The sequence below is a fragment of the Bidens hawaiensis genome, unplaced genomic scaffold, assembly GCF_021521415.1.
Source record: "Bidens hawaiensis isolate Kalapana, Puna unplaced genomic scaffold, B.hawaiensis_p1.1 tig00010344_1, whole genome shotgun sequence".
Classification (NCBI taxonomy): domain Eukaryota; kingdom Viridiplantae; phylum Streptophyta; class Magnoliopsida; order Asterales; family Asteraceae; genus Bidens; species Bidens hawaiensis.
In genome coordinates this window covers 334,443-349,346 of record NW_027491784.1, presented here as the reverse complement: position 1 = coordinate 349,346, position 14,904 = coordinate 334,443, and the positions used below count along the sequence as shown (strand labels likewise).

General features: G+C 33.4%; 3 protein-coding genes across 3 annotated transcripts; 2 read left to right on the top strand and 1 right to left on the bottom strand.

Annotated features, from left to right (window-relative positions):
• Positions 1-454: 454 nt before the first annotated feature.
• LOC143534796 (uncharacterized) lies at positions 455-6,051 on the top strand. The gene is made up of 6 exons (XM_077029202.1): positions 455-706; positions 2,922-3,029; positions 3,127-3,261; positions 3,976-4,485; positions 4,996-5,134; positions 5,215-6,051. Exons 1-6 carry the CDS (start codon positions 620-622, stop codon positions 5,556-5,558), a joined length of 1,323 nt encoding a protein of 440 aa, XP_076885317.1. The 5' UTR covers positions 455-619; the 3' UTR covers positions 5,559-6,051.
• Positions 6,052-6,084: 33 nt separating this feature from the next.
• On the top strand, positions 6,085-10,045 carry LOC143534815 (uncharacterized). The gene is made up of 7 exons (XM_077029217.1): positions 6,085-6,797; positions 7,451-7,536; positions 7,633-7,851; positions 8,429-8,557; positions 8,649-9,014; positions 9,707-9,822; positions 9,927-10,045. Exons 1-7 carry the CDS (start codon positions 6,255-6,257, stop codon positions 10,043-10,045), a joined length of 1,578 nt encoding a protein of 525 aa, XP_076885332.1. The 5' UTR covers positions 6,085-6,254.
• A 402-nt stretch (positions 10,046-10,447) lies between these two features.
• LOC143534795 (putative 6-phosphogluconolactonase 1) lies at positions 10,448-12,441 on the bottom strand. The gene is made up of 3 exons (XM_077029201.1): positions 12,119-12,441; positions 11,386-11,521; positions 10,448-11,206 (listed from the first exon to the last, which is right to left on the bottom strand). Exons 1-3 carry the CDS (start codon positions 12,289-12,291, stop codon positions 10,724-10,726), a joined length of 792 nt encoding a protein of 263 aa, XP_076885316.1. The 5' UTR covers positions 12,292-12,441; the 3' UTR covers positions 10,448-10,723.
• Between the last annotated feature and the right edge of the window lie 2,463 nt (positions 12,442-14,904).

Genomic DNA, 14,904 nt, shown 5'->3' with positions numbered 1-14,904 from the left:
TTTAAAAAGTTTCTTTCCAGGCGATGTCCTTTACATGTCATGTTTGTTTGATTTTCGTTCTTCTAACTCACTGGCATCCAAAAACCCGTTAATTTTTGGCATGTGAGGACATTTTTATCTTTTTACGCATATTAAAAAACAAACTAAATATATCATTAGAAAAAGAAGCTAAATAAAATATGCTAAACAAAAATCGAAGTCTTTGCATGTTTGGATTTAACTGAGTTTTTGGATGACAGTATAATAACAAAAAACGAATGTATTTTGTCATATAAAGAACACTACCGGTATATAAACTTTTTAAAAGACCTGATCTATAAATCGTATATATTTAAAGAATAAAATTTGTATCAATGTCTAAAAACTATAGTGGTGACTGACTTGTAAGTATTTCCGCTTGTCACGTGGGTTACCTGGCGATATTACTTTTTTTTTTAATTCAACAATCAAATTTTATTTACACGTGTCGCCATCTAGTTAATTAAGAACCAAACACGAACCACTATTTATTCCCTCCAATTCCCCATTCCCGCCATAATAATAATTTCACTTTTTCACACTCATCACTTTCTCTCTCTCATTCCACACACACACACACACACACAGAGTGATATTGCAGATGGAGAAATCGGACGGTCTGGATATCGTTTCAATCGGAAAGCTGTACGACGGTCCGTGGGAGAAGAAGTACTGGAGTTCGTCTAGGGTTTGTTATTTCATTTTATTAATACTTTATTATTTATTAATTATTATTTAATTTACACGAGCTGTATGTTAGTTAATTATATTAATCGTAGAATCCGATGCAAATTAGAATTAGTTTTAGGCTAATGCTGGTAGGTTACCGATAGATCTAGTATTGCGATTGAGTTACCGATGCTAATTGAATTAGGTTTTTACTTACGAGAGCTCGGCTCGGCTCGTTAATCGTTATTTCAAGCTCAAGCTAAGCTCGGACTTGGCTCGTTTATTAATTATAAATTAATTAGGCAGTATACATTCTTAATTATTGTTATATACTCTGAGAAAAAAGCTGAAGGTAGAATTTGATGCAAATTGAATTAGCTTCTGACTTACGAGAGCTTGAGCTAAAGTTCAGCTTGTTTTGAGCTCAGTCCGTTAGTCGTTTTTTCAAGCTTAAGCTAGGCTTGGACTCGGCTTGTTTATTATTTGTTATCAGAGTTACACATTTTAATTATTGTTATATATTCTGAGAAAAATCTTAAATGAGCTGAAGGTAGAATTGGTTGCAAATTAGAATTAGGTTTAGGCGAATGAAGGTAGCTTACCGAGTTACCGATGCAATTAGAATTAGGTTTTTACTTACGAGAGCTCGAACTCGAGTTCGAGTTCAGCTCGTTAGTCGTTTTTTGAGCTCAAGCTAGGCTCGGACTCGGCTCGTTTATTATTAGTATTATTATTAGTTAAGTTATATACATTTTTATTTATTTTTATGTATTCCGAGAAAAAAACCTTAACCGAGCTTAAGGTAGAATCCTATGCAAATTGAATTAGGTTAGGGCAAATGTCGGTAGATTACTGATAGATTTAGTATTGTTATTGAATTACCAATGTAATTAGAATTAGTTTTGACTTACTAGAGCTGGAGCTGGAGCTCGAGTTCGGTTTGTTTTGGTTTTGACTTGGCCGTTTTCAAAGCTCGAGCTAGGCTCGGAATCGGCTAGTTTATTATTTGTTAGTTGAGTTATATACATTTTAATTATTGTTATATGTTCTGATAAAAACCTTAAACGAGCTTAAGGTAGAATTCCTTGCAAATTGAATTAGGTTTTGCATTACAGAGCTCGATCTCGAGTTCGGTTCTTTTTCTAAAGCTTGAGCTTGGCTCGTCAGTCGTTTTTTCAAGCTTGAGCTAGGCTGGGACTCAGCTCATTTATTACTTGTTAATTAGATTTTACCTATTCTGAGAAAAGTCTTAAACGGGCTTAAGGTAGAATTTGATGCAAATTGAATTAAGTTTGGGCAAATGCAGGTCGATTACTGATAGACCTAGTACTGCCATTGAATTACTGATGCAAATTGAATTAGGTTTTTGACTTACGAGAGCTGGAACTTGAGTTTGGCTCGTTTCGAGCTCTTTTTTTAAAGTTTGAGATCGGCTTGTTAGTCATTTTTCAAGCTTGAGCTCAGCTCGGTCTCGGCTCGTTTATTATTTATTAATTAAGTTATATACATTTTTAATTGTTATTATAGGATATGAGAAAAACCTTAAACGAGCCTAAGCATGGCTTGAGCTTGTGTGCAGTACCTTAAATGAGCCAAAGCTCGGCTTGAGCTTGGCCGTTCAGTATGAAATTATATATATATATATATGTCTGATAGATTTAAAATCTTAAAAATACTCTAGGTTCGTTAAGGCTTGACAAGCCTAAACGAGCTTCCCATACACGGCTCGAGTCCTAGTTCAATAACTAAACACGCTTTGCTTGAGGTTGGGGCTCGGCTTGAGCTTGAATAAACTCGGCTTATTTCGACCTTTTTATCGATCCGATCTCGAGTAGCTCACGAGCAGCTCGGCTCGTTTGCACGCCTAGCTCTCTGTATCTGATTTTAACTTTAATAATTGACGTCACACAAACAGTTTTATGTTATTAATGTCCAACTTAGCTGGTACCGAGGGCATGCGACTTACAATCATAGTGAACTTGCGTAGGGCATATAGTGCATTTATCTTAAAGGTTATCTTTGCAAATAAACTTTGTATTAAATTTGTTGGAGTGGCTAATATCAAGTGCAATATCAGGAAAGATTATTTGAATAAACCGAAGTGGGTAGTTTTACTTTCTACAGGGCAAGCTGTTGTATGTTTATAAGTTGTTTCTGCTAGAAGTTAAGAGCCCTAGGAGATAGAGCGTATATTTCGGTACCACTTTACATTGATTATTCTTTTATGTTGTCAGGGTAAAGACAGACATCCATATCCAGTTGGATATGTAGCTCATCGGGCGAATAACGGGAATATCTACAAGATGGCAATTCTTGAGGGACTTAAAGGACCTGAATTTGTGGTGTGTGTATTACTCTATAATACTTCTGAGCTTCTAAGACTTTTGGTTGCTTGAATTACTACCAAAAAAAGAATAATATAATAAGTTAACTTTTCAGATTAGTTCCACAGATGGACAATCGTGTTCTGGTCAAACTCCAGATATTGCTTGGGAGGGTTTTCAAAAGAAAAGCAGTGTTCGCATAAAGTTTTGGCGTGGAAAGAGATTTTCATGCAAGATAGATGGTGCAGAGGTATTTATTCTGGTTTCATTCAGTTATGTTATAATATGTTTTCATTTCTTATATTTCATAGAGGATTATTATTGATCACATAAGCATACATCTAATTGATATTCCTCATTTTTAGCATAACTGGATTTGTTATACGACTGAAGTTGCATGCACATTGTTGGTCCTGCTTACTTTAACTGTCATAGTGCTTGATAAGTTTTTAGAATAAGTTTAGGAAAATGCAATATAAGTAACGGAAATAAGAAATAGTAAATGGGTAAATGCTATTCAATTAATATGTTTTAAGCAAATCCAAGAGTTCAGTGCCATCCTACTATAAGTTGGATTGTGTCAAAACAACCTGAAGATTATAGATTAAAAGCATATACTGAAGTTAATAATATAAATATTTACAATGGTAATTAATAGAATGAAAACCAGTTACCAAAACCTATACTGGACATTGTATATTTAGATTATCTATCTATTTGTAACTTTTTAAGTGAGTTGATCAAGTGAAAAAAGTTCAGAACTAAAAAAATGCTTATATCGCTTCATTTGCTGTTCTAGTAAATTTTTTAATATTTTCTCTTCTAAATACTCATGAAGAAACGCAAAGAAATTAGAGTACACTCCAAAGTTAATCATACAAGATGCAAGTGTCACTTAAGCCATTGCAAGTTCTTTTTTCCTAACACATATTTTGATAAACACACTTCTTCCTTTCAAATGCAGCTTTTTGGGTTCAAAAATCCCCAAGTAATGAGATTACTGCGGGGATTGAAGGCAAATGTCAGCGAAATTACACAGAACAGTTCGCCATCTTTAGCTGTTGGTGAAGGACAGCCTGAAGGAGCAGACGAACACCACAGTAAATATCCTGATTTGCAAGTGGATTCAGTTAAAGTCAAGACTAAAGAGAAAAGAAGTAATAAACGTAAAGAAATTCATGTAAAATCAGTTAGTGGGCCTGGACGTAAAAGAGAGCGACCTCAAGATCTGATACAAAGTGGTCAAGAACCACACACCAGACAGAGTTTTGACTGGAGTCATAACAATAACAATGGGGTTCTTTCAAGTTCGTCAAATTTGAATGAAAGTAATACATCTCATTTATTACCAACAGAAGAAGGGATTCAGGTTGATTCAGTTATTTCATCTGATCATCTTGAAAAAGAGAAACATTGTTCTGTTCAAGAAGCAATCACTGAAGAAGGTGCAAAGTTGTTAAAAAGCCAGGAAACTGTGAGTCATCTTGACTGTTTAATTTTTATTTTTCTAAAATGAAACTAGGAGTCTTTCAGCCTAAGTGAGCACGTTTAGTCTTTTCCTTAGTGCATAAAGCCATTTGGGTATAATAATTGCTTAAACTTAAACTTTGAAGATATTAAGTTGTTAAACGTTGAAAACATGTAAGACATTTCCACCATTATCTTTGTTATTCTAAGTTGAATATGAGTTCTTAAGCCTATGTGAACATGTTCATTTATTTCCATAAGGTATAAGGCCAGATGACTATAGTACTTGTTCAAAAAAGATTCCATAAGGCCATATGAATGAATATTCAGGTCATCCTGATCGTATATTCAACTTGTAACTGGAAATTTTGAGCCCTTAAAATGAGTATAATATTTACTTATGATAAGACTTGATATTTAGCAGCACATAATTCTAACTTCTTTTGTTTTATTTTGGTGGATTATATTTAACTTCACTTGTAGTAAATTAATGTAGCACATAAATGCTTTTTCACAGCATGACTTGTCGAAGTTTAACCGCACACCAGAGCTCACTTCCTCAAAAGATGAAAAGGGAGACCCGCAACTTCAAAAAGAGTCACAGATGTTGGATGATATGAACCTCTATGGACCCGATACTTTGGATCTAACCTTAGGTATATTATATAATTTGCTAGTTTTATAATATTTATTTTATTCTCTGTTGTTGGGGTTAAGATTATATTATTCTCTGCAGACAGTTTATGCAATTTGGAGGTGGAGATCCCCAAAGAAAGTACCTGCACGTTAAATGAAAAGTTAAATTCTTCTCAAATTTTAGTTTCTGAACAATGTGTAACCGACTCCCAGTCAAAAGATGAGACGGTTATTGCTACTGGAAGTGATCTTTATGACAAGAGTGACTCAGATCCAGCTGGACAGGATATATCCAACTCAATGATAGCATTATTACTTCCAAGAGCTCTTCCTTTGCTTAAGACTTTTTCAAGAAAGAAAAAGAAAAATATTAATGGAACGTCCCAGAAGGAAAGAAAGGAGGTTGACCAATTTCTTGAAGATGAACCTCCAGGTTTAGCATAAACAATTAATAAACAATTGTTACGTTAAATATACTCCCAAAAGTTATATTATCGTTTTATTACAATAGATATATAAGTTAAGTTATTGAAGAGGTTGTGCAAATGAAATGACATTTAGGGGCACGATAAGCGTGTGAAAACTTGATTACTTTGGATGATCTACTGCAGTTTGGTTACCTTGAAAAGTAACCAAATTGTGGTCCAAATGTCTATTTCAGGCAACCAACTTTGTTTTCTACTACCAATATTCTCAAACTTTCTATAAATTAGATTTAAGGTATCCCAAATAGGTTACCAGGTCAAAATGCTGATGTGGAATATGCTGTGTCAGTATGTTTAAAAATGCTGACTATTTTGGACTTGACTCTGATAAAATGGTTACTTTCTGTCAAGACTAAAAGTTACACCGCTTTGCAAGTTTTATAAAGTTTTTGTGAGTTTCTATGAGTGGAATCAAAGTTGCTTACCCCAGATAGTAATTGAATTAAATTCGGTTACATCTTTATGCAGTTAATTTTTTTTATTGTTTCCTAGGTTAGTATCTTACACAAATTCTTTTAATTATACTGAATTGACAGCCAAATCTTCTGAGCATTTGGAAAAGCACAGTGGTGAAGTTAACATACCAGACAAACCTTCTACTGAAAACGTTACATTTGAGAAGCAGAATGAAAGTGCTCTTTTTACAAGTACAAATATGGATTCAGTCGTACCTGATTTAGAAGATTCAACAACTGTTGCACCTGATAGTTTCGAGAATGATCAGTGTGAAATCATGGATGCTGTTAAAGATGATCAAAGTACTTCCACTATAGATTCATGCACCCGTGAAGTGCTCCATGAAGAACGGGAAGTTAGTGTTAACAATGTGGCTTCTATGCTAACCGCTGATCAAGAGGTAGATGATTTGACTTCAGTTTTGCAGGGTCAAAATATAAGTAAACACGACAAGACTAAAACGGTGCACAATGAGGAAGTTAAAGTGGTGTCTAATGACGAGATAAATAATATCTTTGAACTTGTAGGCTGTTATATGCTTCCAACACCAATTTCAATGGTAATGTTGAGAACGAAAGGGAATGAGGTATTTGTATGTGTTTTATGTGGCTATTTGATGGAAAACGAAAAGACATTGTTTATTTACAAGACATCAACTGAAGGAGAAACCAGAGGATGCCCTTCATTTATTGGTCACACAGCAATCATCTCACCAACTTCAATGAACGCATCTGGTAAACAAGTAAGTCAAAAACGTTCTATTTTTATAAGAGGTGCAATTTTGACCCTTTTTTATGCAAAATGGGCCATTCAAGTCAAGTGGGTAGAACGGAAACGGGTCAAGATTCACCCAAAGTGTTTTTAAATACTTTTGACTACCTAAATTGATTTAAAGGATCTTTAGATTCTTATACTAACAATATTGTTCATTTACTAAATTATAAAGTAATGGACTAAAAAGTATTGGCGAGTTGACTCAGTCTGATCCAACTCGTTTGACCTGTATTAAAAATGATCTCTTTTGACTCGTTACGCAACCTGCTTGACCCGGTTATTTTGCCACTTTTAAGTTTATGGTCTAGATGCTTATGCAACTTATTTTTAGTATTAATTACACAGATTGTCCCTGTGGTATGTAGGATAACGATTTTGATCCCCAGGTTTGAAAACTTACATATCTAGTCCCATAGTTTGCAGGTATGTAACAAGGACCGTCCTCAAATTGTATGGTCGTTAACTTTTGCTTTTAACTAGGTGCGAAACGACCAAATGTGTTACAAAACTACAAACTGTTGGACTACATATGTAATTTTTCAAACCTGGGACCAAAACCGTAATTCATGCATACTACAGGGACCATCCGTGTAACTAATTTTCATTTCCAATTTTCACCAGATTACTTTGGATAGTTCTAGTTTACAGTTTACTCCAGATGGAAAATCCCTTGTTTTACTGAACAGCATTAAAGCTCCTTACTGCAGGTTTGCGACATAAATATAGATACTAGTCATATAACTTTTCAGCTTACTGTTTGTGTCATAAATGACATGTTGTTATTATCTTTTTTATGTTTTTAGGGAAGGCAGTGTGAACTGTAAATGTTCGGTGTGTAATTCAGATTGCTTTGAGAAGAATGCAGTAAAAATTGTGCAAGTAAAACTTGGATATGTTCAAGTGGTATGCAAACTGAAAACAACTGACAACGTGTGCTCCATATTAGTTTGTGAACCTAATTATCTTGTTGCTTCTGAAGAAAGTGGAAAGATGAACTTATGGACCATGAACTCGTCGTGGAGGTTGGTACCCGTATTGACTCATTGACATGTTTGGTTTAATTTTTTTTTAAATGTTTTATATTTGCACATGTAGAGGTGAACAAATGGTTATGGGCCTGAGACCAATCCTTAGCCTGTCCCAAAAAGGACTGGTTACTCCTGAATATCATTGTGTCTTGAGTATTTTACTAAAGACTACACCTGTAAACAAACCGAATGTTTAGTGAACAGTTCATGAACCGTTTGACGGAAAGTTCGTTAATAACATGAACAATAATTGTTAATTTAGTTAAATGTACGAACATGAACACATGTCTTGTTCGCTCATTAATGTACGTGAACGTTTGTTTACTTCGTTCATGTACGTTTGTTAGTATATTAATCTAAAGTTTTTTGGCCATTACAAGTTAGTCTAGTTTTAATAACTTTTTAAGCCCAACACGTTATTCACATTACTTTAACTGGTTTTAGCTCAATTATGTTTGTTCATCTATGTTCAGTTATACAGTTAACGAATGAGCACAAACATGCTCATTTTCTTAACGAACACAAACATAGGTATTTTGAGTTAATTTGCATCTTTACTTTTCATTTTCAGTGCTCCGATAGACCGATGCCATTTGTCAACATCTGATTGCATGCCTAATTGTATAGTTAAGATGAAAAGAATACCAAAATTTCCATCTCTCATTGTTGGTCACAGTGCATTTGGCGATTTTTGCTTGTGGTAAGCATCTTCTAAACTTGTTATTTCATATTATCGTTAACTTATACAGAGGGGCATTTTTGTCATTTCTGAACTTTGTAATATTGTACAGGGATTTAACAAGAAGAACACTTGTATCCAAATTTTCAGCTCCAACAACTTCATTTCTTCCTTTTGTTCCAATCAGTTTATATAGGCATCCTAGTCAACCTTTATCCGCCTCAGATGCTTGTAGGAAGAAACAAGTGGAAGACATCATGGAAGAAACACAAAGGTGGTGTTTAGAACACGACAACCATGATTCTGTTCCAGTAAACGAAGGACGCCTGTCACTTGTTCTTCTTGTCTCATCTGCCTCAAATCATGATCCTTTTGATAAATATTCACATAAAGATTTGGAAGTCGGTTCAACTGGATCGTGGAGGCTAGCATTGTTGGCAGAAAATAAACTGTTTGCCGAATTACCTTTGGATCCACGGTAGATGTTTATCAATGATTTCTTATTAGCTAGAAATTAATCCTATAATTTCATATATGTCCTTAAAAAGTTGAAAATTTATTATATACATATACGCCCTTACAAAGTGATTAAAGTATCAAATATACCCAATGCATTAGAAACATTGTAATAATTGACCATTTTACCCTTTTCTTCTAAAACTTCAAAGTTACATATACTATTTCTAACTTCAAATTCTTTTATTTATACATTTTTATCTTAAATTTCTTATATCCGATTTTAATTTTTATTCATAAACAATAGTTTTCTCAAATAATTAGATTGCTTATCGTTCTGTTATCATGCTATTATACCTAGTTTGGTTATCTGATTAGAACACACATATTCCATTGTTCGACTATCTATTGTCGAGAGAACAAAAGACGAGAGACGGCAGTTTGGTTCGCTTGCTTAGTTTCGATGTCGATCAAAATCCAAATAAAAATTAGAATTTAAAAAAATATAATGGAAAGGGGTTGAATGGCCAATAAGTAAAAATTCATTAAAGGTTCGATATATATGATATTTTTAGTTTTGATCGGGTATATTTGAAAATTTTCAGTTTTGTAAGGTTATATATGAAATTAATCCCGTTAAGTAAATCCTTCTTGAATACAGATGCTTCTTTTTGTGTATTACTATTAACCGAGATATAATTCTGTTCTATGCAGTGCCACGGTAGTTGGTGCATCATCAGGTTATGGAATCATAGGTACATGTGACGGTTCTCTTTACGTTTGGGAATTATCTACTGGTACCAAGCTCGGTTATCTCACCCATTGCACAGGTATGCTTATAAGTGCCAGTATTACAGAAACTATGAAATATATTCTTAATAAAAATGGATTTTTTTTCTAATTCCTTTTTTTGGTGTTATGTTTGTGAAACCAGGAGCCATGGTGTCATGTTTAGCAGCTGACGACTCAGACTCCGGTGCGTTTGCAGTGGCTGTTGATGGTAACCAGCTGCAGTTATATGCTTCTAAAAAATTGGCAAATAGAAAAACATAAGTAGACTAGGTATTAACCGTATTATGTTACCTTAGAATCATATTCTGTATAGTTTCTATTTGAAATACTAATATTTTGTCTGTACCTTTTCTCTCACGGTAAACTGCTAACAATCACACACGAGAGAAAAATATCAACATTGTTTACCTGATATGTCTTAGAGTGGTTAAATGAACGGGTTGTGTTAACGGGAACGAGTAATTTTATTATAGGGTACACGTCGGGTCAGGTTGACTTGCCAACATTTTCTGTGTCCATTATTCTGATTTTCATAAATAATTAGTTTAGTAATACAATTATATAATATTATAATTACATCTAGGTAGTTAAAGCGCAGCTCGCAAGCGCAAAATAAATAAACTCACTTGCAAAAAGTAAACTGCAATAATAAAAAAGTGTTTGGCTAGTTGGATATAGTATATGACATGGACCAACTAAGTGACCGGTCGATCTATTTGACCACTTTTTATATTTTTTTCTTAAAATTTTATTTGTTTGACCGGTTGGATATAATATATGGCCAACCGTTTATGAATAAACGGTTGAAGTTGTCATGTCTAGATATTAACAAGCACTAAAGTGTATATTATGCGCGTATAAATTGTAACTATATTATGTATAAAAGATTTTTAAGTACACTATATTAGAAGTATTTTATAAATTATATAAATTTGTTAACTAAGAAACCCTTGTGAGCTTTGAAGCAGCTTCAACATCTAAAAACCACACCAACTTTCCTACACAAGGTTGAATCATCCTAGCTGGCAAAACCGGGCATTCGGGGCCCACGTCATCGATTGCCATGTGCACAGCCTCTGCTTTTACGTCACCAGTTGCTACCACCACCACGTTGGCTGCAGAGTTGATTACCGGCAGTGTGAATGTGATTCTTTCAGGTGGCGGTTTTGTGGAGTTAGTGATAAACGTCACCCATTCGTTTTTTTCTTCAAGGGCCGGGTGGTTAGGGAACAGAGACGCCACATGGCCGTCTGGGCCCACCTCGAGAAGGATCAGGTCAAACTTTGGGCAGTCGTTGATGTCAGAAACGTTGACCACTCGTGTTTTGACTAGCTGGCGAATGACAAACTCGTACTTGTGGGCAGCTTCTTCTGCGGTCAGAGAATCGTTGATGGAATGCACATGGCTTGGAACAATAGGTAGCTGCAAATGCCAGTTAGTTACATAATATTCTTCAAACCATGAACTTCAAACCCAAACTAGGGATGTCAATCGACTCGTTTTACATGTTGGCGGGTCAAATCCAACACGAATACCAAAACCATTGCGGGTCAAATCTTGGACACCTCTATTTAGAACCAAAACTTGTACAAATATATTACCTTTGACAAAAGATTATCCTTGGCAAGCTTATAGTTGCTATCGACATGATTCTTGGCCACAACACGTTCATCCGCCCAAAATACATACCATTTTGACCAATCCACCGTCTTGTTATAGGGAGCTTCGGTGAGTTTCCTGTTTTCATTCAATACAACATCATAATACTCGTAAGTGTTTGAAGTAGGAGTGTTTATAGTCCGATTCAGTATGTGTTATGGCAACTTTAGCTGAACCGCTAACCAAGGCTTTAGTAAACAAGCAAAACCGGCAGAGTTGGATTAGTTATTTATTCGCTCGACAATTTAACGGTTGAATTGATTTTTTTATGTTCTTCTAAATCATTAACTTATATTAAAGATTTTAAAAATGATTAAAAAGGGTGCATGATCAACTGAAATGAAATATATAAATAAAATAGGTCAAGCGTCCGGTCCTGTATACGGTCCAAGATTCAAAGCAGACCAAACTCATAACTAATGGTGGCTTGGCTCAACGTTTTTGGAGGTCTAAAATGAATTCTAATATAAAACTAGTATCAGATTTTAACTTGTATGTTTTTATATGTGCTCAAATTAGGTTTATGGTTATATTCTTATATATTATATTCATCTTTTTTTTTAAAATGAAACTAGATTATGTTGTTCTATATATATGTATGAATCTCAAACTGACCAACTTGCTTCGGTTTAACAATTTGATGGTTTTCAACAATCTTTAACATGAAAGGCATACCTCATCAAGCTAATAATCGATCCACCCGATAGAGCAGCGGCAAAAACGCCATGATCTTTGATCGATTCCTCGTATATTTGTTCTATATAATCAGCCAAATCCATGCTAAGTTCTTCCAAACTTTCATGAATCCTCACCTCCATCCTCTCTTTGATTAATACTTCAGGAGTCATATTTCAAGAAAACAAAAATGTGTGTGTAGAGAAGCTTACAAAGTAAACAAAAATGGCTAATGAAGATGATGATAGATGTAAAAATAGACCAAACAAAAAAATGCTCCAAGTTTTGGATGTTTATAATTCCATTGTCCAAAACAATTTGTTGTATTTTTCTGTCTGTGGGTTTATATCTGCTAACAAAGGGATAAGATGTCAAAGTCTTCCCTATTTAATATTTGGTATCAATATTTGTTTTATATAAAACAATACCTATAAGGCTATAAGTATATTAATAATGGGCTAAGTTATCCTAAACAGTCTCCTACATCTAAAAAGATACAAAGACTGAAAGCATAATGGATCGTTAAATATAACAAAATTCTAAACAAAACATAACACAATACACAATAATAAATAAAAAAAACACAATGATTCAAACAAAAGTTCTAAAATCTACAAGCTAGAAATTGAAAATCTAATATCGTGGAGTTCGACGAGGCGGTTCCAATGTGTTAGTTTTAGTTCAATCTGAATCCGTTTGATAGCTTTACTATGACTTTCTAGTTTTAGACGACTATATATTTGAACTCAACCCTATTAACAATAACTATGAATGTATATAAATAAAACAACTAAGTAATTACTAATTATAAACAAGTTGTGCTCAAGCTTGAAAAACTATTTTTGAGCTGAGTTTGAACTTTTAAATAATCGAGCTAAGCTCAAACTCGACTAGCTTAACTTGTAAGTTTAATAGTTTCCAATGTTGTGATTAAACATTTGAAACTTTTAAAAAAATTATAAATTTATAAATTTCATACTACAGCCTCTTCGTCCTGAGGGGACATGTCCTCAACAAATATATATTATTAAGTTGGTTGCTATTATAAATTTATACATGATATTATATTAATTATATTATTATTGTTATATCTATTACATAAAATAATAATAATTTTTATTACTTTTAAATAAATAATAAGCTCTTTAATCTCTAGATTTTATTTGAGATAGCTAGCTCGGCGTGTGAAGCTCATGCTCAAACATGTTTATAAAATGAGCTCTATTTTTAAGTTAGAGTCCAGACTCATTTCAAGCTTATCGTGTCTATTATTTACATATTACATCCATGCTTAAAAGTTATGGTAAACTTGAATAACACAAATGAAATACGCCCCTAGTTTTAAAAAACCAAGTGAAGGAAGCTAAAAGTTTTAAATAAAATAAACCCCACTTTAAGATATTGTTTGTTTTTAGAATGTATTCATAGTTCTATATCAAAAACGTGTTACATGACTTGGTAAATATACTAGATATATCATTATCATCATAAAACACTATAATAGTTAAAATCAAATCCTACAACATGACAAATCTAGACTTCTCCATTTTAGGAATGTGTCAATGTCACAAAAAGAAGATAAACATTAACCAATTGTGTAGACTTTAATGGTTTTGTTACTTTTGGGACGAACATCAATCACTCAACCATTGATTTGTCCATTATTATTATTATTATTATTATTATTATTATTATTATTATTTAAAAATAAAAACTAGACAAATTGTCAAATTCTAATGTTAGGTTCATAAGATATGCTCTAAAAACAATCTATTGATCTATTTAATTGAGACGAGATCGATCAAGTTTGTAACTTTTGCGATTTAAACCAGACCTCATCAAGTTTGAAATTTTTTGAGATTTTAGAAGTGATCATAAGGGCATTCTAAAGATAATAATAAAGATTTGTCCATTATTATTATTATTATTATTATTATTTAAAAATAAAAACTAGACAAATTGTCAAATTCTAATGTTAGGTTCATAAGATATGCTCTAAAAACAATCTATTGATCTATTTAATTGAGACGAGATCGATCAAGTTTGTAACTTTTGCGATTTAAACCAGACCTCATCAAGTTTGAAATTTTTTGAGATTTTAGAAGTGATCATAAGGGCATTCTAAAGATATGATGTTTGATTAAGGTTAATGAGATCAAAGTTGGAATGGGATAATAGAAGCCTTAATGATTCGAAAACAAGGTCAGTCGGTTATTCAATCAAGGGTAGATACAAAGTGTTCGTGAAAAAATCCTTCAGAAAATAAGAGAACCGTAACTCCTCAAAGGAAAACGAGTGAACATATCAGCTTATCAAAGGCATAGCTTTACCTTAGTAACTCAAAAAGCCAATGGCCTCGAGCAGTAGTCACGCAAGCCTAAACTGTTAAGAGACTGGAACTTTTTCTTGATGTTCGATCGTTTAAGTTGGGTAGCTCACTGTACATATGTTGGATGCATTGATTAATTTCAACATACCTGGACAAATAAATTATCATTATTTGACTAGTGTTCACATGTTCGTTTTTGTCCACTGGCGAAAAGTCAAGCATCCGTCACTACGTCTTAAATTACATCAATATCAATATGTTTTGAACGCATTGACTATGAACAAGATGAGAAGTATATAGTTACATGTCACGTTTATATGGAAGTCACTTACAATTTTGATATTTTAATAATTTCTACCTAAGCACACGCAAAAAAAAATGTAAATATCTAAAACTCATAATAAAACAATGCATACAATATTAAATGATGGGGCATGTTCAAGAGGGAATTATAAAA